The sequence below is a fragment of the Gadus macrocephalus genome, chromosome 11 (genome assembly GCF_031168955.1).
Source record: "Gadus macrocephalus chromosome 11, ASM3116895v1".
NCBI classification, from domain to species: domain Eukaryota; kingdom Metazoa; phylum Chordata; class Actinopteri; order Gadiformes; family Gadidae; genus Gadus; species Gadus macrocephalus.
In genome coordinates this window covers 9,600,417-9,624,817 of record NC_082392.1, presented here as the reverse complement: position 1 = coordinate 9,624,817, position 24,401 = coordinate 9,600,417, and the positions used below count along the sequence as shown (strand labels likewise).

At 41.3% G+C, this 24,401-nt stretch overlaps 4 protein-coding genes and 1 pseudogene across 6 annotated transcripts; 2 read left to right on the top strand and 3 right to left on the bottom strand.

Annotated features, from left to right (window-relative positions):
* The first annotated feature begins 400 nt into the window (after positions 1-400).
* Positions 401-13,126, top strand: ceacam1 (CEA cell adhesion molecule 1). Its single transcript, XM_060064850.1, has 14 exons — positions 401-540; positions 709-1,017; positions 4,222-4,500; positions 4,876-5,139; positions 7,582-7,884; positions 8,243-8,527; positions 8,632-8,895; positions 9,013-9,282; positions 9,520-9,771; positions 10,126-10,395; positions 10,930-11,181; positions 11,294-11,566; positions 11,922-12,182; positions 12,404-13,126. Exons 1-14 carry the CDS (start codon positions 489-491, stop codon positions 12,490-12,492), a joined length of 3,423 nt encoding a protein of 1,140 aa, XP_059920833.1. The 5' UTR covers positions 401-488; the 3' UTR covers positions 12,493-13,126.
* Positions 13,127-13,629: 503 nt separating this feature from the next.
* Positions 13,630-16,026, bottom strand: pafah1b3 (platelet-activating factor acetylhydrolase, isoform Ib, gamma subunit). 2 transcript variants are annotated; one of them, XM_060064166.1, is made up of 6 exons: positions 15,943-16,026; positions 15,569-15,660; positions 15,259-15,348; positions 15,020-15,136; positions 14,757-14,879; positions 13,630-14,638 (listed from the first exon to the last, which is right to left on the bottom strand). In XM_060064166.1, exons 2-6 carry the CDS (start codon positions 15,647-15,649, stop codon positions 14,378-14,380), a joined length of 672 nt encoding a protein of 223 aa, XP_059920149.1. In that variant the 5' UTR covers positions 15,650-15,660; positions 15,943-16,026; the 3' UTR covers positions 13,630-14,377. The 2 variants fall into 2 exon arrangements, with proteins under 2 accessions (XP_059920149.1, XP_059920150.1); XM_060064167.1 differs by having other exon boundaries at positions 15,876-15,945.
* A 180-nt stretch (positions 16,027-16,206) lies between these two features.
* si:dkey-250k15.4 (uncharacterized) lies at positions 16,207-19,786 on the top strand. Of its 2 annotated transcripts, XM_060064147.1 has the most exons (4): positions 16,207-16,445; positions 16,667-17,841; positions 18,102-18,232; positions 18,820-19,786. In XM_060064147.1, exons 2-4 carry the CDS (start codon positions 16,668-16,670, stop codon positions 19,471-19,473), a joined length of 1,959 nt encoding a protein of 652 aa, XP_059920130.1. In that variant the 5' UTR covers positions 16,207-16,445; position 16,667; the 3' UTR covers positions 19,474-19,786. The 2 variants fall into 2 exon arrangements, with proteins under 2 accessions (XP_059920130.1, XP_059920131.1); XM_060064148.1 differs by lacking the exon at positions 16,207-16,445 and having other exon boundaries at positions 16,452-17,841.
* Positions 19,787-19,845: 59 nt separating this feature from the next.
* On the bottom strand, positions 19,846-21,070 carry LOC132467078 (toll-like receptor 13; annotated as a pseudogene).
* Positions 21,071-22,066: 996 nt separating this feature from the next.
* On the bottom strand, positions 22,067-23,201 carry LOC132467081 (leucine-rich repeat-containing protein 15-like). Its single transcript, XM_060064165.1, is given in 2 exon segments — positions 22,067-22,500; positions 22,502-23,201. Coding segments are annotated over 2 exon segments (768 nt in total). The 5' UTR covers positions 22,843-23,201; the 3' UTR covers positions 22,067-22,073.
* Positions 23,202-24,401: the final 1,200 nt, after the last annotated feature.

The following is a 24,401-nucleotide window of genomic DNA, read 5'->3' as shown; positions in this document are numbered from 1 at the left end:
AACTGAGACTGCAGATAGGAGTTGAACATGAGCTTTGTTTACATGCCACACCACACTATGTCAAGGAGTTGTGAAATGATTGCTGCTGAATGCAATTCAGTTTTCCATTGGAAACTAGTATAAAATAAGGTTGTTTATACAAAGAACATTGTTTGGGTCCAAACAGCTACTTTTTATAATTGTATAGGCCTTAATCATGCCTATAATACAGTGAAATAAAGTGAAAAACTTTGTTATAAACACATATAATAAGGGGCTCTGCCACTCCTTAAATGTCGAGCATACCTTGTGTCACAATTTATCGACTTATTGACGGTTTGCTATTTGTATAGTATTTAAGGAAGGCTTAGAAGATTGAACCTCAAATAAGGGTTTAGGAGATAACAACATTGCTGCCGTTTTACCAGAATGAGTAGGGGGCTGGACATGGTCAACACAAGTATATTAGTGGGGGGATCTCAGGGACATTTCCAGACTGCCAATACAAAATGGAGACTACAGGTGGAAGAACGTCCATTTTCCTGCTGCTTCTGATGCAAGGTAGGCACCTCCACATTTAATCGATGTTCCCCTTTGGAACCTCAATCTCTGCTTGATGGAAAATAACCTGTAGATTTCAAATAGGAGTGTGTTTTATTTATTTATTTACTGCAGTACAACAAGCGGTACTAATGTTGTCTCCCCTCCCCTTCACCCCTCACCCCAAAGCAACCCTGTCCTCCGGGGCGGCGGAGGTCAAGCCGTCCTCCAACCCTGTCCTCGTGGGCCAGACGCTGGTGCTTGCGGTGTCCCCGGCCACCGTGGTCACCAGCGGGAGCTGGTCCCTGGGCACCGCGGTCATCCTCAACTGGCTGGGCTCTCAGGCCGCTGTGTTCCCCAGCTACACCGGCAGAGCCTCGGTGGACACGGCCACCAACACCCTGACACTCCGCTCCGTCACGCTGGCCGACGCGGGTGTCTACACCGTGAAGAGCACCGACTCGGCGCTGACCGCTAGCATCACCATCACTGTACTGGGTGAGACTGACACGGTTGTTTGTTGTCTGTGTTTGGTCAAGGCGAGTCTTATTGCCAGAAACATAGAACCACACAGAGGCAGACCGGGAACTGAGATTCTTAGGAACGGCAACTATACTGAGGGCATAATATTCCAAAAAGATAAAAAGTGCTAGACAAAAATACTAATCAAAATAAATGTTAAGATAAATATGGCCAGCCGAGGGGAATAGGCAAGTTACATGGACGACGTTCCCTCCCTACTCAGATTCCAACAAATGAAGCCATCCCAAAAGGGTTTGAACGGAGAAGACAAGTCATTTATTTGACATTTAACTAAACGAAACTTAGGGGTAGGAAACTCACATGATCACACTACACTTGTGTCTGAGCAGGAGAAGGCCACCAAGGTGTGGTCCACTACTGATTTGTAAACCTAACTGCCACCATCAGTAGGGATCACACCCTCATTCAACATGCGCACCAATTAACTCATCATCCCATCAACTCAAGCAAACACAACAGTCTAGCATGCAAAGAAACATGAAAACAGGGAGGGACATTAACACATACACATAACTTTCCTCCAGACTCAAAATCAAACACCCCAAGATGTTTTGTGGGCAAAATTCTTTGAGTTGCCCTTTAATGCTGTTCTCTCAGCTCTCACCAGAAACGAAGAGTTGATCTCAAAGGGACCAGTAGGCTACACAGGCCTTGTATGGGTGAATGGGCCCCAAAGGCCCCACAGGGAAGGGTTAGGGCGAAACAAGTGTAGACCTAATCAGGGCTTTGCCCCTCTGGCATTAGATATTAAGATATTGGACGGCCTAGGGGAACCAGTCAGTAGCATGGATGCTGTCCAACCCCCCCCCCCCCCCCCCCCCTCCTCCCCTACACAGATTCCCTCAAAAAAAAGCCATCTAAACAGGGTTTGAATGCAGAAGACAAGTCATTAATTTTTTATTTAACTTCACGAAACTTAAGAAGACAACGACTCACATGAACACACATATGAGTCGGAGCAGGAACAGGAGTGGTCCACTATTGATTTGTAAACCTAGCTGCGACCTAGTCAGCTCATCTGTTGGGATCACACCCTCACATTAAACACAAAGGAACTAATCATACAATCAACTGAAACAAACATATCAACAGTCTAGCATGCAAGTAAGGTCACTTTAAGTCAACTTTATTTATATAGCACATTCCATAGACAAGGCAGACTTTTTTGCAAAATAATTATAAATTAAATTTAACAATTGTATTTAAAAGAAGAGACATCAAAATATGATTTAAAAGAATGCCTGAGGTCAAGAGACAATTAAAATAAAAACGATAAGTTATAATCATAATAAGTTTTAATTTCATTATAAACATAAAAGTTTTAAGCCTTGCTTTAAATGTAGACAGGGTTGGAGCTTATCTCAGATCTTCAGATAGTTTATTCCAGCTATCTGTGGTCATTTCCCAGTAGTAGTTGAAACCTGCTCTTCCAAGTTTTGTTATGACTCTGGGAACAATAAGCTGACTGGTACCCGTTGATCTTTAAGGTCTAGAGGGTTCATATAGCAAAAGCATTTCAGTGATATTCTTTGGCCGTTTATTGATTTATAGGTGGGCAGCAGTATTTTGAATTAAATTCTCTGATTTACCGGGAGCCAATGCAAGGATTGGAGGATTGGTGTATTGTGATCAAATTTTTGGTTTTTGTTATAAGTCGTTATAAGCAGTTGCATTCTGAACAAGCTATAGCTGCCTGAGAGCTTTTTGGAAGGCCTGCAAATATACCGTTACAATAATCAGAACTATTAGTAAGCAATGCATGGACGCTCTTCAATGTCTTGTGTTGACATGAGTCCCCTTAGTCTTGTTATGTTTTTCAGGTGATAGTAGGCCGACCCTGTCACTGACTTGACGTGGCTCTTGAATTTAGATCTGAATCCATAATAACACCAAGATGTCTGGCTTGGTTTTTGTTTTCAAGGAGAGGGCGTCAAGGTGTAGGCTAACATTCAGTCTTTTATCTTTGATAAAAGACAAAAACAATTATCTCAGTTTTGTCCTTATTTAGTTGGAGAAAATGTTGGCACATCCAGTCCTTGAACTGCTCAATGCACTGGCACAGCAGATCTACTGGACGATACTCAGTTGGTGATCCGGTCATAAGAACAAGAAAGCAATCAGCATATGGTATACAGGGTAAATGGTTACAGGGTAAAAAAAGAAGAAAATAAATCCAATGATAAAAATTCCAAAATCCAATTGCATGCAAATCTTTTTATGTCACAAGTCAAAGTTATATTAAATTATGAGGTAGAATATAAAGTCATGAAGGGACATGTGCATTTAAGAAATCACAGACTGTTAAGACGCCTGATGGAAACTCTGGGATACAAACAGACCTTCAGTCTGCAGGTGGCACCAGTACCGGTACCAGTTTGGCCTGCAAGAAGGCAGCAGACTGAAAAGTTGATGTGCTGGGTGGTAGGAGTCCTTAATAATCCTGCAAGTTTTTATGAGGAAGCGTGTGTGGTAGATGTCCTGTTGGGCTGGGCTCTCTGCCGTTGGAAGAGCCGAGCTGGTTTGACCATCTTACCTGTGTGGCCAGACCATGTAGGGTCATCGTTGATGTGCAAACAGAGCACCTAAAGCAGCTACCACAGCTCCATTGATGGGGTCCTGCTAGTGGCTTAGGTTAAATGTATTCTGACTAAACATACATTTAATGTCATCCTCAGGGCGTGTTTTTTGTGTAAATGTGCACTCATGTGAGACAGATAGGTTGTCAATAGATTGATCAATGGATAGATAGTCATCACAATGACTTATTATGAATGGTGATGAAATCTATTCAGACTGTTTCTTCTACTCTTTCTGAGTCATTCACAAACCCCCTCTTAACCTTTCTACTCCCTCTCTTTCGCTCTCCCACTCCTTCTTTATCTCCTTCTCTCTCCTCTGCCCTTATGAATGAAGGGTAAGGGGTGGCTCAAAGCAATCTCTGTACCTTATCAGTACTACGGCACCCAATTATGCTGTGTCAATATCACCCATACGTCCAAACACCTTCATTAACCCTATAACGTTCACTCCCTCTCTCTGTCTCTCTGTCTCTCTGTCTCTCTCTCTCTCTCTCTCTCTCTCTCTCTCTCTCTCTCTCTCTCTCTCTCTCTCTCTCTCTCTCTCTCTCTCTCTCTCTCTCTCCCCCCCCCCCCCCCACAGAGGCCATCTCCAATGTTGAACTGAAGACCAATGATACTGTTTTCGTGGAGTTCCGAGACTCTGCAGTTTTCACCTGCTCGGCCAAGGGCTCCTCCCCCTCCTTCCTCTGGATGAACGGCAGCTCGGTGGTCACCGTGGGCAACTGGGTACAGATCGGCGCCGGAGGCTCGACCCTGACCATCCTCAACATGACCCGCTACGATCAGGGGCCGCTCACGTGCAATGTGTCCAACGCCGTCAGCAGTGAAATCAGCCAATCGCTGAACCTCACGATCTACTGTGAGTAGATAGCTAACTTCACCCTCTCCTGTTTCATTTGAAATAGCAATATAATAATAAACAAAAAATAATTAAATTATGAATATAAGGTAAAGAGATAAATGGATAGGTTGATTGTGTGGATGAATGAAAAAATAAATAGTTGGATGGATGAATGGGTGAATTAATACAGAAATTGTCGGATAAATAGGTGGATGGATAGATGGATTCATAAATAGATGGATGGGTGGATGGTTAGATACAAATATTGATGGATAGAAAGTTAGATAGATCATATAGATAGATAGATGGATAGATGGATAGATTCATAGATTTCATTCTCCCCAGTCCAGCCTACTTCCCTAATCCTCTGTACCCTTCTCCTCCTTGCCTCAGATGGTCCGGACCACATGGAGCTCAGATGCAATGGGCAGAACATCAGCGACTTTCTCTTGGGAAGTGACCTGAACGTGTCCTGCTCAGCACAGTCTAACCCCCGCGCCCAGCTCCAGTGGGCCTTCCAGGGAGACCGCCTTACTACCACCGGCCCAGACTTGAAGCTCTACAGCGTCAGTGAGAAGGACAGCGGGCTGTACTCCTGTCTGGCCTACAACAACGTCACCCAATTGTACAGCAACATCACCAAGTCCATCAACATAGGTAGGAATCTCTGCAATCTATGCATATGCATTACTATTTAGTTGTCATAGTTTCCTCAAATATCTATCCATCTAACGCATCCATCTATCCACTGTCCTTAGATATATTCAGCCATTCATTCATTCATTCATCTATATAGCACCCAGCTATAAATTCATCCATCTTCAGTTGTGTTCGTTGCTTTTCTTCTCTCCTTAGCATCAGGATCAGAGCAGCGTGGAGTGACTGTGTGGCTCCTGCCCTTCCTGTCCATGTCTGCCTTCCTATCAACGTTTTAAGGCAAGTCCTATGCAAACTAACCGGCATTACTGGCACTACAGTATAGAGTCGGGATCTGTTATAACAGGTTATTACTTTCCTGTATTATGATTCAGCTCACTAATGTGTCAATGGAACATGAATGCTGTTTTGAAGCCGAACTTGAAGGCCTTTCATCGTGAGGAAGGTTTGAATAATAAGGGTCATGCTGTTGGCATGGTGGGCAACGCTGTGTTGTAAACACTCAATTGTGAAGCCCTAGTTAAACATTAACAGTGCGTTAATGCGTAAACTGGAAAAATATGTTTGAGCCCTATTGTAGTTGATTAAACATACTAGACACACACTGCGTTATCAACAGTACGGCTTTTCATGACTACTAACTTCATTTTAATCTCTTTGTTTCACAGATAACCTTGAGATAATCCCTTACCCTGCTGTTATGTTATAAAACTGTTGGTACTATCCAAAGCTAAATGGTAAAAAATATATATTCTGTTTAATCTTTAACTTTATTCGGCCTACACACAGCTTTTTTGTTTGAATTTGGTTTTTCAGATATTTAAATTGACTTCACTTGTGTAGATGAAAAGATATAGACAGGAATGTATTATTATTCATTTTCATAAAAACATTAGTTATTATAATCAGGTAGCATTAGGCCAACCATATTTTGGGTGCATTAAAAACAAGTAAAATAACTTGGGGATAAAACAATTTGTATTAATATTACTTAATTACTTAGATTCCACTATGTGTGTATTATTTTGTAAATAAATGTAATAAAAAATTCTGAATCATCAAATAGTTGTATTTCCTGGATAGTTTTATATATTATTCCTGATCATTGCATTTACAATGTGCTTCTAAATAATATTTCTAAGCTAAAGTATGTTGTTTTCCTATTTTGAAAAATGGACAGATATTTATGTTCAAATAGGATCATTTTTACACTTCATACGTAGCACATAGGTAAAACTTCATCAGTATTATGAATTTAAATGATCTTACTTTTTTTGTAAGGCACAATTAACTTTTGCATTTCCTCTACATTTCATCTAATATGAGAATGAGTAAAAACATGTGCAAATATGGAAAGGCATAAACACTATTAGAAATAATATATATTTTTGTCGTACGTGTGTGTGTATATGTGAAGATTAGAGAGAGAAATAGCAAGAAAAAAAGTAAAGGAGAGAGAAAGGAGAGAAAAGAGAGGGAGAGGGAAAGACAAATGTGTCAAGGGGGAAGGACTTCTTTCCAATATCATTCTTTGGAAAAGCAAATAGACTCAGGGTGTCATTACATTTGTAATCAGCAGACACTCCCATGAATATGAATGTAATCACTCATATATATGAAACAGTTTTGCTAAAATACATTCCTCAAATATTAATTTTGAATAAGCAACTTCATTTATTTTATTTAATACCTGTCTAAACAGGTATTATTGACATTCATGTTAAGTTAATATTTCTCAAAATTACAGGGCAAAGTTTTCGATGGGCCCCTTATTTACTTTTGTATTGTTCTGGAACAATCACAAAGGTGTGTGCGCCACATGACAAGTATGATAAAAAAATTCATCCTCACGCACCTGTCCCTATTAAATGACCAACGGTTTACAGTAAATGTCCATGGACACGCCTTGTTGCATCTACTAATAACATTATGTCACCTCCGACCATGGCAAAACAAGGCATTGGCTTTATGTGGGTGTGAGCAGTTAGAGACCATGAGACAACACAACTGGGATGTTGGGCAAATATTTGATCATAAGGTTACTGCAGAGACACAATAGCTAACTATAGGGCCAAATCAAGTCGGACTTAGAGTCATTTTGCTGGAAGAGAAGGAGATCTCATGTCAGAAGCGTTACAACGTTAGCAAGACTAACATGGAGTATCCAATGGCAACGTTCCTGACTATCATACTGCTCACAATTGCAGCAGGTGAGGTTACATAGGATTTGAGATATGAATAGTGCAATAAGAGGAAATGTTTAATTTGGCACTAATCTGTAATGGATGATGTATGATGTATAAGACTGGATAAACGGTAAAAAAATAACTTGTGCTGGAATATTTCCGAATTGTTAACCGCTTTCAATCATTGTTCCTGATCTCTGGGATTTTGAGACAAAACAAGATACAACAGAATATGAATACTGTTCTCCTTCCCTAGATCCAGCCTGTGGCAAGTCGATCATTGCTTCTCGGAACCCTTTACCTGTTGGTAGCGATGTGACATTGAGCCTATCCAACCAAACCACAATCATTGTTGGGACCTGGCTCTTTGAATCAATTCCCATTTTGGTCATGTATGATGGTGGAAGTTTCATATTTCCTCCTTGGCAAGAAAGGATAAAATTCAACCGGACCTCAGCAGAGCTGTCCATCAAGTCTCTACAAATGTCAGACTCGGGAATATATAAACTAACAGGAGGGGAGCCATCTTTTGAAGTAGAGATCGCATTGTCTGTCCAAGGTAGGTCACTTCACGTACATGTACATATACAGGTATTTAATCTACACTATCCATGCGTATACATATAAATGTACATGTACACATCGATATAATTATCAATATAATACGGTGCAACAATAACCTTCTGACAACATTGAAGTTGATTCTGAGCAAATAGTAGTTTGCTCAGTTGTGAAAATAATTTTAGTAGTTGTGAAAATAATTTCCCAAAGGGAAGAAAGAAAAGGGGCTTGCCTCCAAATACAGCAGTCAAAGTCTGTCAAGTCAAAACACTATCCCTCTATCCAGCTCCTGCAACATATGATGACAAAGTCAAATTAAAGTTGATTTCTCACGCTTTCCTTCTCTGCTTCCACAGAGCTCATTTCAAACGTTACCCTGAGCGCCAACGCAGCCCATTTGGTCGAGTTCAATGACTCGGCAGTCTTCACCTGCTCCGTCTCCAACGGCTCCTCCCTGTCTTATGTCTGGACCAACAACGGCTCTGTGGTCCCGCAGGATGCTGACGGGGTTCAGTTTAGTGGCGGAGGCGCTGTTCTCACCATCGCCAATGTGACCCGATACGACCGGGGACCCTTCATGTGCACGGTGTTCAATGGCGTGAGCCGTGAATCGAGTGCCCTCATCCTGTTGCACATCAGCTGTACGTTCCAATGTTGAGCAACTAAAAGATGGATCAAATAAAAGATGTTGTGTATTGTTGATGACAACTGTATCAAAGTAACAGTGCTTTGTGTTCCTGGCCAGACGGTCCGAGTAACCCAAAGATGGTCCCCAGGCCAATGATGGTCGCTTACAAGACGGGCTCCAACATCACGCTGTCCTGTCACGCTGAGTCCAGCCCCCCGGCGACTGTCCACTGGTTCTTTAATGACATGGACCTTAGCATGTCTGGCCCAGAGATTCACCTTATTCACACCAAGGAAAACCAAACAGGATATTACATGTGTCTTCTTTACAACCCTGTGACATGCAGGTACAACAGCGTCAAGACAATGGTCCGAATTTTGGGTAAGAGCTGAATGCATTTTTAAACAATGCTGTATTTCGATGCTCGAATCACGTACTTAGCATCACCATGAAGGCATACAGTGTTCATTCACAGAAGTTGTACCTTTCCCTCCCTAGACCCTATTTACCATGTTTCCGTTAGTCGTACGGGGGGGCCCGTGATCCTGGGCCAGTCGGTCACTTTGAGCTGTGACGTGAACGGGAGTGTAGATTCCATATCATGGTGGAAGAACGGCACCGCCATGATGACGCATAACATGACATCGCTGAGAAACCGAAGTCTGACCCTTGACCCAGTCACTAAACCAGATGCTGTGGACTATAATTGTCAGGCATTCAATCTCGTGAGCAACATGACAAGTAGTCCTTACAGGCTCATTGTTAACTGTAAGTACAAATCTATCGGTCTTTCTACGGGTGTGTGTGTGTTTATGCGTGCGTTAGTGTCGGATGGACGGATGCATGTAATGTATTTCTACTCACCTCATGCTGTATACGGGTACATAACAATCCTTATGAGCCGTGGACGTATGAATGGGAGCAGACTCACTTGAGGAATTCAATGAATGAATTGTTGGACATGATTGGACACTTCCTGTCCAACCATGGTCTTTGCCCTCGCAGATGGCCCTGAGGCGGTTGCTATCCGGGGGCCGTCCGTAGGTCTGGCAGGAGATCAGGTGACCTTCGACTGCTCATCGTCTTCCGAGCCCCCGAGCCAATACAGCTGGTACTTCAATGGCTCTCTGGTGGCCAACGCCTCCCAGTACGTCACCAAGAATCTGACCACAGCAATGAGCGGGAAATACATCTGCATGGCCTTCAACAATATCACCGGCTGCAACTCAACGGCCTACACCATGCTCACCGTTTACGGTAACTATTCATGCTCGTTGTTTTTACTCTAAGCGACTACTGTAATGACAAACTTTATTGATCCCAGATAGGGAATCTGGTTCTATTTATTTTCTCCACTATTAAGCCATTTCCCAGACACTGCAATGTGACATTGATGAGCAGGTCAGGGAAAGGCGTCCTGCTCATGGACATCGGTGTTCAGACCCAAAGCCTATAGGCTGGGGTCGAACATCCCAACCACTAGACACCACTTTTTTTGGTTATTTTTTGTTATTCATTGACGTACGATGAATAACAACTTGATCATGAGGTCTTTGTAGACATGGAAAAACGCTTGACGTTGCTCTCTGTCTTGGTTTGCTTGTCTTGCAGATCCTATAACAGACGTCCAAATCAAGGGAAACTCGACCTCCGCTATGCTAGGGCTCGCGTTCACGCTGACGTGTGACGCCACGGGGGTGGTGGAACATGTTCACTGGATGAAGGACGGAGTGGCCTTGCCCGCGGGCGGCAACACCACCATGTACAATCACATGCTCAACTTCCATCCAGTCCAACAACAGGACAACGGGAACTACCAATGTTCAGCAACCAACGCTGTGAGCAACATGACCAGCCCCGAATACAGACTCCATGTCATTTGTGAGTAGCACACTAAGAAGAAAAAGAGGCACAGTTTAGCGCTTATCAGCTTAATATTTTAGACGGCCCATTGCAAGCCGTAGTGAACTAGTTTAGTACCCTAGCCTACCTTGGAGGTAGGGCTGTATTGTAGTGAAAATATGGTTAAGATAGATGTCTTGTTGAGGGAACACAGCTTCACTAGTCACCAAGGTAATCTGACAGTCTCGTGGTTAGGTTATTTCTTATGTCTTTGTGGTTACTCTCCACACCCATCTTGGTACGCAAGGACCACAATGTGAGTATTTGCATACCTGAGTTGGCCCACAAGTTTCGCCACATCCGGGGTCCTTGCATAAAAGTTTGGACTGCTGACTGTTGCGATACAGATTACATAAGAAAGTATTGACAACTTCAATGGTATGCCATCATTGTATACAAAACATGACCTTAGAAATATGTTAAAGTTGAATTTGGTGTATCAATAAACCAATTGTGTGTGTTTGTAGCCCCCAACTGTCATGTTTACTTGCCCATGATGTTCTGCCTTTTCAGTTGGACCATATAATCCCATCATTACGGGGCCTGGTGTAGCTGAGACAGGAGATAATGTGGTCTTCAAGTGCATGGCCTCCTCCTACCCTCCAAGCTACTACCACTGGTACTACAGAGGAGACCTTGTAGGGAATGATTCCATTCTTGAAACTGGTCCTCTAAGTTTAAACATGAGTGGAGCATACACCTGCCTGGCCCTGAACAATGTCACTGGGAAAAACAGCACAAGTTTCACGAAGCTTAGGGTCATCGGTAAGAGACCCCTAGCGACCCTCAATGTCATGTTTGTCCCATATCTGTTGGAGTTGTTCAACATCAATGTACAATGATCCCACTCTAAGGGGGATGCGCTTTGTTTCCTCAGAGCGTATTGAGCATGTGGCGATCAAGGAGGACTCGCTTCCCGTTCAGTCACACAACTTCACTCTGAGCTGCGCAGTGGCCGGGCTCTATGATTCCATATCTTGGACCAAGGATGGAGTTCCACTCGACGGCACTAACTCATCGAACAGAAAATCGCACATGTCGATGATGAACAACTCCCTCCATTTCAGTCCCGTGACGACCTATGACAACGGTTTCTACCGGTGTGTCGTTCGCAAACATAGCAGCCCTGAACACCAGCTGCTGGTGAACTGTGAGTATAGCCGCCACAGTGATGTGTCCATGATTTGTACGATGTATGTTAGCAAAGATTCTCTGGTTCGACTTACATTTGGACATTTGGATATTTGTTTGAAATTATTATCATTATTATCATTATTTGAGATTTGTTGGTGGATTAAAAATGCTATAAAAAATATATTAAAATACACTATACAAAGCGCTGAACTGCCGGCAAATAGCCCTATATTATGTAATGCTGAAACAATTGGATCCTATCAAACCTCAACAAACTGAGCCTTCAAGATTATTAAGTTAATGTGTCCAAAATGTTTGCACAGGGTTTTTAATGTTTGCCTCAAAACAATGTGCCTGAATGTGTTCCTCAGATGGACCGTGGAACGTGAGCATCAGTGGCCCGGATGTCATAAACCTAGGCTCCGATATAAAGGTTGCGGTTTTAACATGCTCTGCGGACTCCAGACCAACTAGTCAATACCAGTGGTTCATCGACTCTGTTCCAGCGGCCGAAGGGAGTGGCCCAGTATTTTCTGTATTGGTCATAACACCAAAAGTTATCAACTACAAGTGCAAAGCTTATAACAATGTGACTGAGATCTCCATGTTCCAGAATAAAACACTTACCATCAGTGAGTAGCAGGCTGGGAATTCTATATGTTATGTTTCTAGTTACAATTCTCATTTTGATATGGCTTAAAACAACGTTTTACCTTTTTCTCTTCACAATGATAATCAATAATGTTTGTAATTATAAGAGAGCTCATTAGAGGGTCTCTGTGAACAGTAGCTGAAACTGCGATATTAGAGACCTGGACATAAAACAAAACTTTGGCTTTCTCTCCCATCTTAGATGACGCTCCTGGCCATTCATTGGCCTCTCCTGGCGTGTTGCTGTTTATGATCCTTGCAGCACTGTCTGTTCCCATGCTTGGCAACTGAGGGGCCTTCACCGTGAGCAGGTATACGAGTCCTCTTGCTCCCTCTACTGCCATCCCAAATGTACAAAAGAATGGCTTGGGTTGGAAAACAGTAATTTCTCTCTTTCTTTCCCCTCTACTTACTGTTCCTAAGAGAGTAGGTGTTAATAGTAAAACAAGTCAGTTATTGCAGTTTAGAAATCAAATGATGCGTTCGTTGTTTCTCAGGGACTGTAATCTTTGCCAATAATTGAAGGTGATCATGAGCTCTATTTTTTCAATATAAAGGCCTATAAAAAATATCTGTGAAATTAAAAGTTGGTACATTCTTGGGTTATAAGATATGTCATTATTTTAATTATTTTAAATATGTTTGATTATTTTTTAATAATTTGATTAAGGGCAGAACATGTATTCTGCCATATATTGACATAGTATTTGTAACTTATTTGTAAAAGTATTAATCGGAAATATATTACAGGTATTGTGTGATCTATGTATTGAGTGTTTATTATAGTTTTATTAATCCAATTAAACAAACGCGTCTCAACTTTGATCTCCCTTTGTTGCATATCGGGTATCGGGGTGATTTGTTTTTCTTTTGTTATGTTGGTGCAACATTGTTTTCCAATCTCCAATAAATTGTTATAAATATTGCTAGTGAGGCATACACTTAATTTATGGATTTCAATGTGTTAAGGTTATTGGAATTATGGTTACTAAGATCATATATTATCACTTATTTTTGTAAGTATTCATAGAATAGAACTGCGCCGGCAAAACCATAGCTCATACTATTGAATAATTTCTGGCAGGCATGGGAGATGCCTGCCAGGGGAACCCACATGATACTGACCTACAAGCATTGCTGTGGAATCACAACAAAGGCCTTCAATGTGCCAGGGTTTTGGTCCTTTTGTAGGTGTCAGCACACAAGTTTTGCATGAATGCAAACCTTTAGTGGTTATGATTTTCCTTGCACACAAATGTTGTAGTTTAACGCAATATGCCGCATAGTGAGATTTAAAAGATATGTTGTTTGCATTATTCTGTTCAGGCTCAAAAAAAACATCCAGAAATGCCCATGAAAATGTGTGTTTGAATGGTAAAAACAGAAAGATATAAAAATATCATGTAAATAATATTTCTTGCCAAGCAATATTTTTTTCCCACTTTTAATGCACTGTGACATTACAGAAACAGCAGTCCCCTGACACATTTGCAGAGTTCAGTAAAGCAATCCTTATCTGAGTTTGAAAGCAATTTACACAGTAATGTGAAGCCTTTTACAGAGCACACTTGGTTTTAAGGGAGTCGAAGGAACTTGTAGCACAATCAACAACTAATACACACATCCAACATCCTAGTCAAACACACATTTTGTCTTGGCAGCAAACAATCCTCATTCAAATCAAAACTGTAAATCCAATTTTTCATAAACATAAAATAACAAAATGTAAAACAATGAAAAAAGGGTGAGATTAATGGTGCAAGTATAGTCATGTGAAAACAGATTATTTGGTCAACTTAAAGCAAACAATAACACATCAGAGAAAATAAAAAAAAAACAGGCAAAAGTTATTGGGAACGGGGAGGTAAGTAGGGATGGATACTATGTTCTATTCTTCTATACAGACACATTCTGGGATTAAGTGCAGCACATTTAACTCCAAGTTGTAGCATGTTGTAACACCAAAAGGTTTATGGTCCCATTATAACCAGCAGTGGCCACCAAACCTGACCATGGAGAGAGGGCTATGTGAATATCAGCCATTATTCAAGGCCCTTAACAGCAACATCATTGTGAGACGCTCTCCACAATCAGGACCAGGAACCACTGCAGTAAGTAGTGTTAGTTTGCGAGCGGGGGGGGGGGGCGGGCATTCTATGGCTGGGGCGATTGTCCCTCAGATCTCAGCTGGCTTGTCCAGCATGGATTTGAGATGGGCGTGTAAGGGCTGGCAAACAGCCTGGTATGCCTGAGGGGTGAGGTGGAGGTAATCGTACATGTCCTGGTGGGAGATGCTACCGTTGCAGTGGACGAAGCCTGGGTCCACGCTGAAGAATGAGGCATGGGGAAGGGATGATACAGCCTCCGCGACAAGATGGTTCACCTGGGTGTTGCGTTCACGGAGAGGGTTGGGCAGCTTTCCTCTGGGGAGGATCCCCTAGATAAACAGATAAATGCAATCCCCTTATAATACACTTATGTATACATAAGCACACACAAACATTAAAACACACACCCACACACACACACACACTTTCTTAAACAGTTAAACCTACGAGCACGAGTATGCGGGCGTTGGGCAGCTTGTTCTTGATGACTTGCACAATGGCCAGGAGGCCTCCACATATCTGTTCTGCGGAGTGGCCATGATTATTGGTACCTACCCATAGTACCACAACCTGGAAAGAGTAGAGGAATAAAAACTAATCAAAAATACTATTTATATTTCCATAAAATGATCTGAAATGGATATCATGAAATCCCCATTGTGGTGACGATACATTAAGCATATTATTATATTTATTTAACATAGGTTTACCTTTGGGCTGATGTTGTCCAATTCCCCATTGCTCAGTCTCCACAAAACGTGCTGTGTGGCATCACCTCCGATCCCAAAGTTAAGAGCATGGAGAGGAGAGAAGAGTTCTCGCCATACCTACACGTATATAAGGTCAAACGTCCAATAAGTGTGGTCATACACGGTTGCTGAACACGCTTGAAGTTGAGCTAGAAATAAATCACCTGCCATGAAACATAAAGCATCTTTAGTATTCTTACCCCAAACTGGTGCATGAGCTGAACAAGAGAGTCCCCCACAAAGAGCACATCAGGCTCTTTGTCTTTACTGTCGGATACAAAACGGTTGTGCTGCAGAAAAACAGATACAACAAACAACTTATGGCAATGATTTCCATAAACAAAAAAAACAATTTTATATGTGAATGATCCATGATAAATGTCGATCTTGATAGCTTGTTGCTTCTGAAGATGACACCAACGTCTTAGACTTGACACTATAACAGTAGTAGCCAATACATTTATTGATTATTTCGATCATATAAATGCCGAGATAATAATTGACACACACCAAAGACATCCATCGTCCATCTCCCTGAATGTCCTCACAAGGAGTGGGTGTGGCGGCCGGATTTGAGTCTCCTGCACTCATCACCTTGATATCTGTGTTGGCAAAAACAGGCAGGTTTTGTTGGCGTATCTCCTTTCGTTCAAATGGAATCACGCAAATTCCAATAAGCTTATAATTGTGATCAAATAAGGACGGAGAGAAATGGCTGCTGAATCACTAGATCACAACAGCGAGAGAGTTGTCACGATTAACTACAAAATATCACGTAATCTGCTCATAAACAATATTTGTCTGCGTACAACATTACCAAAGCATAATATTGCATTTGAATTGATTGACGAATACTGTTAAATATGCCCAAACAAAAAAATTACCTTGTGCAGCCTTTTAATTCAGTTCCTGGAAGTAAAATTTCGCTACAGCCGGAATCTACCATCAATTACTGTGGATGAATCAAATATAGGTTTTAATTCTTATAATGAAATTAATTTATATTTTATTAAACGCAAAACCAGGTAAAATTACTTAGAGTACAAAAAAACTGTAAATTAATCATAAATACAGAAGATATTTTGTAAATTCAAAACCTAAAATCCCTCCTCAACAAGCAAAGTGGACTCACCCTATCAGTCGTGTTCGCGAGGGTGCATACTGCGCAAAAAGACACATAGGACTGCGTGTTGCCCAGCAACTCAATTATTAAATATCTATAGCCAGAAACAACTGTTTTGTATTTCAGTAAATAGCTTTGTAATGTTAAAGGTTGAATGATACCAATACGTTTCTACTGATGAACATTTTGTAGCACACGTTTCTGCTTCGAACAACACTAGAGATTAAATAACATTTGTTCTTCCATCACGTGTGCTGAATTGAGGTAAGAATTTACTTTTTTATTTAAAATTGTAGCGTGGCTTGGACGTACTTAAGGTTAAAAATACAAACGATAATACAAATGATGTAGCTAGCCTACATAACAGTAGCCAAAGCTAGATATGCACAAATACCATATTGAAATTAGAGCTAGATTAGAGCTACTTCATTTATTCAGATGACGGCACGTTGCTAATTAGCTAATATGAATTATGTTTGATCCAGAATGAGTCATCCATCTAAAAGAGGCAGACAAAGTGTCACGTCTGCTTCCAGAAAAAAAATTGCAGACAAAAACTGTATCGCAGTGAACTCCTGTAACTGCTCACGTTCAGTCCCTGATGTTATCGATTGGGATGAGAGTCATAAGAACAAGATGAAACGACTAAGGACTCGCAAAGAAAGAAACCAAGTCAGGGGCAGCGGGGCAGAAGCGTCAAATAGAAAATCACACCATCATCATCAACAGCACCACCGAAATCACATATCCAGCAAAGATAAGCAACAATCCAAAAGCTCCGGCAAGACTATCGCTCATTGTCCTCAGAGAAAAGAGGCAAGATTTGCACGCCTCTTTCCTTCTGCACAAGAGCCCAGTGTTATCACGACCAACCGACTTATAGGCCATCAGGGCCTGTTCAACCATGAGGTGAAGTCTATTGACATCGAGCGCTTGTTGAGTGAGCAAATGAAGCAGGGAAGGCAAAGGCAGCCAGGGCTACAGGAAAATAACCTGGATGCTATTTGTCCGGTGCCAAATTCCCCCCCATCATCTCCTTGCTCTAGCAGTGAAGCTCATTTGGCCAACTCGAGTGAAGGTGTGTTAATTGCAAGGGATTCAGATGTGGCTCTTCATCAGGAGAAAACCAGTGTGGACTGTCATTCCAATACATATGGGTCAGATATCACACCAGGACAGAGATCACAAATACCTGGTATTTCAGCTGAAAAAGAAAACCAACCACCCACAAGCAGCCAAAGTTATTCATTAAAACATAAAAGTAAGAAGAACAAAGCTGTCATGTCCATTATGGAGAGGGAGACTTCCCCTACACGGGTCAAAGGAAATGTGAGGCCTGAACTTGAGAAGGTAAACACACAAGTGAAGGCCCCCACTGCAAAGAACCAAACGCTAGCGTGGAAACGCAGTCCCGACTCCCCACACCAGCTCTGGCACAACGCCATCAGTGCGGTAGCTGGCCGTTTGTGTCATTCACTAAAGCTACAACTGCCAAGAAGAAGAGACGTGCTCTCAGAAAGCAGAGAAGTGCTGTTGCTCGCCATTCAGGAGAGGCATGGCCCCCTGTTCCAAGAGCATCTACTTGGGGTGCAGCGAAGGCTCAGTTTTGGTAACCATACTGTCCAGGGTCCGGAGGCGATACCACCCACCACAAAATCAGGTAGGATTTGTCATACACCTAATGCCAAACATGCAAATATTGTGTTGACTCATTCCAATAACAAAATGATATGCTGTTATGTTATGAATGAGTACCTATGGTGTTGATTGTCCTGTTTACCCAGTCAATTCATGAGATGTGGCAATGTAGTGCAATATCTTAATTATATATTATTTTTACTAAATAGCCATACATTTGGGCCATTCTGCATATTTATGTATTAACTTTTAACTCTACAACAGACAACCTTTTTCTTTCAGATGAATCCTTTACTGCCATCCAAGGAAAGACATTTGATCAGTCATGTTTTGAAACCCATAAAAAGGCCTTTGGCAAAAGCAGCAGGAAGCAGAACCATGCCAACTGGAAATCGCCACCACAGACACACCAGGTAAGGCTCGGTTCCTTACTGGATCCAATCACACACTGTTAGTCTACTGTTGTGATTCCAGTTAAATAATACCGCAGGTGTCATTTTTTGTGTCTATTATTGCTGCCATCCCGATTGAAATTAGTGCGATGTTTTGTAAAACTGCAGGTCAGATGCTTGCATTATCTTCAGTGCCATGGTTTTTCATGAATGTCCCACGTTAAAAACAGTGAAAGATAATTCCTACCTGCAGCTCCTGTACTCTTGAAACTATTATATGCTGTAAGTGACTTTACCGAAGGATTGTGAGGATTGGCCTAGTACACCCTAGGGGTTGGTTTGAGGTGAGCTGGTTGCAGCAACATGAGGGCCCTGTGACTTGTTTTTTGTTTGTTTTGCTTGTTTAAAGCACCCGTTATCGTGAGAAATAATAATCATTTTAAATGATTGAATTTGTTGCTTTATCAAGCAATTAGCAAAAATATACAGAATTGCTCGATCTTTAACCATTTTTTTCTGATTTTCCCACATGGATTCCCATGCCTAAGAAAAATCAACAATATATTTGCTGATTTGATATTTATTTTTTTCTTGTGTTGCATGTGAAGGATGTGGAATGGATGAGCAGTCCTAGCGTGGATAGAGTGGAAGTCAGAAATGATTTGGATGAGTTTCTGAAACCTGGTACCTGCTCTTGGTCTGGCTTGGGTTTGGGACCTTCTGCATCATCACCAACCCGCCGCTACTTATCTTTTTCTCCCGTGTCACAATGGGCGAGGGTGGACCCATCCATGCCTCAGGCCTGGGACAAGATATTGAATAGGGCAAGAATGAGAGACTCCTCTGTTATGGGCCGTGATGAAGGCTACTCGATGAACCGGGCTACAGCGGTGCGTCATGAAAGCAGTGGACCTCCAGAGGCCAACAGAGATCCTGGCAGGCACCCCTTCCTTCGTTACCTGCCAGGGCAGCCGTGTGGACATTCTGCCGACCCCTGGCTCCACCCTGGGGAGAGAGCCGCAGCCGAAATTGGCCTGAGCTCTCTTGCCACTTCAACGTCTGCACAGTATTCCCGGAAGGAGGATTATGGGCACCCTTTCTACCATTTAAATCATCGTCCGACCAACCCTTTTCCCAAGCCCTACCATGCTGACATGATGCATTACCTCCCATCTGCACTGCTGGACAGAGGGCCGTCCCCCCCCCCGGCTTCTTTCAACAGCCCTGAGCGATGGTGCTTCCCGCCAATGAGGTTGTATTGATAATATTAGAATTGAAGACTGTTGAAGATTGTTTTTGCACACTAAAAGGAGTATGTGAGTTATATTTGAGCAATAAGCATTGGAATGTGATCACTGCCACATATGTGCTGTTACTTTGTGTACATGAAAAGTATTAAATGTGGCGGTTGAATGTTTATTTAAAAACTACTGTTGAACCTCTTCTGTAACATTCCCAAAGGAAAAAGAAAAACAGGATTATGTATAATTTTCATTATTATTCATTATAAAACACATCTGGATACAATGTGGATATCTAATTTTAGAATAATAAATGTTAACGCCTTAAAGAACACACAGGATTGTTGTTCACATTCCTATAATGGCCTGTACAGATGAGAACCGTTTAACAACATTGCTTTCGAAAGATTCAATCAAACAAGTAATACAAGACAGTGGAGTATATTTCTGTTAATTTCTTGCCAAGCCTGTTTTTCAGTTATTACCTTTTTCACTTATCTCTTTCATTTCTAACATTATTTAAGCAAAAGAAAAACAATAACGTGACTCAAATTTGTTTACAAACCCTATTGGAAATAAATGCAAATAAAAATGTAACAATGTAATCTGAAATATAATTGATCAATTGCAGATAATTAAAAATTATGGCAAGTTATAGATTTCAGCGGTATAATTGACAGAAGAGGCTGTTCGATCGCCTTCTTCCGTCTCAGAGCTTTGGTTTTCACCTGCTTCCTCCTCATCCTCCATTCTACTTCCTGTCCTCAGCGCTCTCCTGAGCTGGGTCCAGAAGAGTAGTTGGGCCTGGGCCGGGTCGGTACAATCTGAGCCGGGCCATTGCCAAAATGTTTTGGTCAACGTGACCGTCCTCATGCGGTGGTATGAGGACAGCTTGCTCTCGGGGATATGCTCCAGGAACACCAGCAGCAGAATGTCTCGGTGCTCGTCTAAGAGTCGGTAGCTGACCAGCTGGATCTCCAGTGAACACCATTCGCTCTGCAGGAAGTTCCGGCTCACGACGCAAACAGTCTTGCGGCTGCCATACACAGTGGACACAATGTTGTCCACGATGCCTTTTCCCTCCCAAGTTTGGGAGGAACTGCTCAAGGACCCAGTGTTCGTCATAAAAATTATAGGAGATGAATGCGTCGTATTCACAGTTTTCCTCATCTTCCCTCAGTTTGCGCCTCTGTTCGCTGAACCAAGCACGGAACACATAATACTCATACTTTATTTTCCAATATACCTTCACATAAAGTATAGGGACTACACTAAACACAAACAACACAGCAGCAGTCGTGAGAAATAGGTACTTTTCAATGTCAATGTAACAAACTTTTGTATCAAAATGTATGAACAGGTCATTTTGTCTATCCTGGCATGGCTGACTCTGCAAGTATATCATTTGAACGTTGTCCTGATTCAGTGTCCAATTTTGCAGTCGCTTGTTTTGGCATGAACAGCTGAGGGGAATATATGTTATGTCAAGGTATAGGAGCCTAGGGAGGGTGTCTAAAACATCAACATCAATGCTCTGCATCACATTCTTATTGAATTGTAGGATTTGTAGCTGGATTTCCAAAAACATCCTTTGGCAGATTTGGAATCCCCATGTTTACCACACTCAGCGTTGTCAAATTCCTCAAAATTTTAAAGAGCACTGGCCTAAGTTTTACCACGCCATTGCCCGAGTTATCTAGTGTGAGGAAATATAGGGCTGTCAAATCGTCAAAGACATCAGAAGCGAGGTGAGCTATGCGGTTGTTGGAAAGGTACAGAAGTCTCAGAGAGTGTTTATACCATGGAAAAGGCCATAAGGCAGCAAGCTAATTCCGTAGGGCCGCTGTCCATCTAAATTTAGAGAAGTGAGGGTGCTGAGATTCACAAAAGGAGAATTGGTGGTTTCAGGTTGGAAACTAATCTTGTTTTTCTGTAGATCCAACACCTGCAAAGTTTTTTGGAATACAGTGATCTGGCCAATCTCTATTTTCTTAAGGTTGTTTCCATTCAAGTAGAAATGTGTTAAACTTTTCAATCCATCAAGGCCCCCTTCTTCAAAATGAGTAATTTTTTCCAACGTAGGTCCAACAGCTCAACGAGTTGCAGGAAAGTTCTCTTAAAAATCACTGCGATACGGTTGTTGCGTAAATTCAGGATTCTCAGGCTAGATAGATCCTGAAAAGTCCCCTTATACAAATCAGTTAAGATGTTGTTGTCCAGACGGAGAGTCTGAAGTTGGGTAAGCCCTCTGAGAGCATCATGCTCTAAAACAGCAATGATGTTTATGTTAAGGTTTAGAGTGGTGACATTCGGTGTGTGAGCGAAGGCGTACTTTTCGACCTTAAGCATGTGATTGTTACGAAAATTAAGCTTTGTTATGGGAAGCTTATTTGTATTGTTGCAGGACAAGAGCTGGCCGATGTGGTTGTGCTCTACGTTTAACGTTTTTATGTATTTCTGTCCTTTAAGAAAGTCGAGGCATTGTACCATTCTCTACCTTTGTATGTTTACTACCCTTTCACTTAAGAACTTGCATAGGTTGTCGATCAGACTTGTGTTGGTTAAGCCCAAGCCAGAGAAGTCCACATACTTAGCATTAACATTGTTCTTATTCGAAAACTCTACATCCGTAAATAGCGTATCTGTGTTAGGTTTACTCCTTTGAAAGCATTAGTCGAGAGTTCAAAGTTGTGTGATAAATCTAGGCGCTTGATGTGTATGAGAAATGAACCCGTACGAGCTAAGACTGACAACTTATTTCCACATACATACAATGAAGTGAGGCTTTCAGGCAATACAATGTTTAAATTACTGAGTGATGTCAATTTGTTAAAGCAAAGATCTAGGTTTGTCAGATTGTTTAGGGCTGAAATGGATTGCGCAATGACAGAGAAATTGTTCAGATGGTTTTCTCTTAGGTTCAAGGTATTCAGGCGAGGGGTGCTGAGGAAGAGACTCTCTGGGAGATCAGTCAATGAGTTACTTTCCAGTGACAGAGAAGTGAGGTTGTCAAGGTCATGGAAAACTGAGCTGTTGAGTTTTGATATGAGACAAATTGAGGGACTTAAGGTGATGCAGGTTCCGGAAAACCAGCCCGTCAATCAACTTTAATTGGTTGTGGCCCAAGTTAAGATTTTCCAGTTTTAAAAAACGTTGAAAGCTCCCTGTGGGAATGTAGGAGACTTGATTAAAGGGGATGGTGATGTTGAAGGCAGACGCTGGCAGGTCACCCACAATTCTAGATATGTTCATGTTGTGGCGATTGTAGCAAACAAATGTTTGATTATTTGAGTTTTTAGCTCCATTGCAATTTTGAAAGCTGTACTGATAAGAGAAGTTTACTAAATGTCCCAATGTTAATATCAACAGTTTGCTTGTTGAAATAGCCATTTTGATCAATATTGATTTCAGGAGAAGCTGCTAGGCTATTTCCTGGGTATGTTTTTCAATCTGGATAGCTTTTGGTTCAACGGCATACACTTCTCATTGTTGCATTGGATGAGATCATTTTTGGTCCAGGAACCTAATAAAGAAAAAAAATAAGATATATTTATATGTGTAGAATGATGATTCGGTAGATATTGTAATGCTTTGCACAATGCCTAAAGGGTCTACGTGTAAGAATAAAAAAAATCAATTTCTGCCCCCTTTGGCCGGTAAATTAACTGCAGCCTGCTCCAGTGCACACGTTACAGCTCGTAGTGCACTGCAAACCCATGGGTTGAGACAACAATAACAACCAAAAGCATAATGTTAGCTATAGTCATGAATAAAAGTTTGTTATAAACAGAAAACAAAAGGGTAACACTTTATAATAAGGTGCCATAATAAATAGCAAACTAGTCATTACCTAACCCTTTGTTAATATTTGTTAATTGTTAATAAAATATCTATTTGGCACAAGTTAATAAAAAAAAATCACTGACCAGAGTGTCGCTGGTTAGGGTTAGGGTCGAGTGTAAGGGTTCTGGCCGTGTGTTAGGGTTGGAGTTAGTGTTAGGGTTGTGTGTTAGGGTTGGGTTAGGGTTATGCAAACAACTAATATTTAATTAATGATGAAAAACTATTAACTTGTGCCAAATAGATATTTTAGTAACAAGTAACAAATATTAACAAGGGGTTAGGTAATGACTAGTTTGCTATTTATTATGGCAACTTATTATAAAGTGTTACCAACAAAAGTCCTGAAAGAAGAGAGATGTCTTTGATTGATTTTAAGCAATGCAATTGTGCATCAGAGTAATTAGAGTTTTCTAGAGTTTTTCTCAACCTCTAGTTGTATTTTTAAACCCATAGTAATAATGTGGAAACCCCAGTCGATAATGTAACAAATTTCTGAGCGCATAATATAATAACATTTTGCCTATAATGTTACAACGTATAACATACGTTCACCACAAATGACTCTTAAAAGCAGTGCCAACCATTAAATATTTTTAAACCATTCGGCGAACAAAAGGCAACAGGCTGATTATCATTTAGGGGGCCACTCAATGACATGCAGAAGCGTCATCAACACGCCCACTGAAGTGGTGTGAGAAATACAAACTTTCTACTCCTCATTCACATATAAGGTACATTTCCTACGGAGAAAATACTACCTCACATACGGCTCATCAGGAAAACATCAGGACTTACACCTGTGTCTGAAAGCAGCTAGTGTGTGAGCATTTGATTACAATATAAAATTAGTCAATTTATGGTAACAGGGATAATTGTTCAATGGAAAGTGTAGTATACTATGCATGCAAATCAATTATGAAATAGCTTTTACTGTTATTCAGGGATGAAAAGTGAATTGACATTTTAAAATGCAAGGCAAATACGATTGATTAGTTGAAAATAATAATCATCATTGTGATTAAACATCTAATCCAATGTCCTGGCCAAGACAGGCAGCAGTAGCCTACAGTCACACATAGCATACACACAAAACATAAGAAACATAG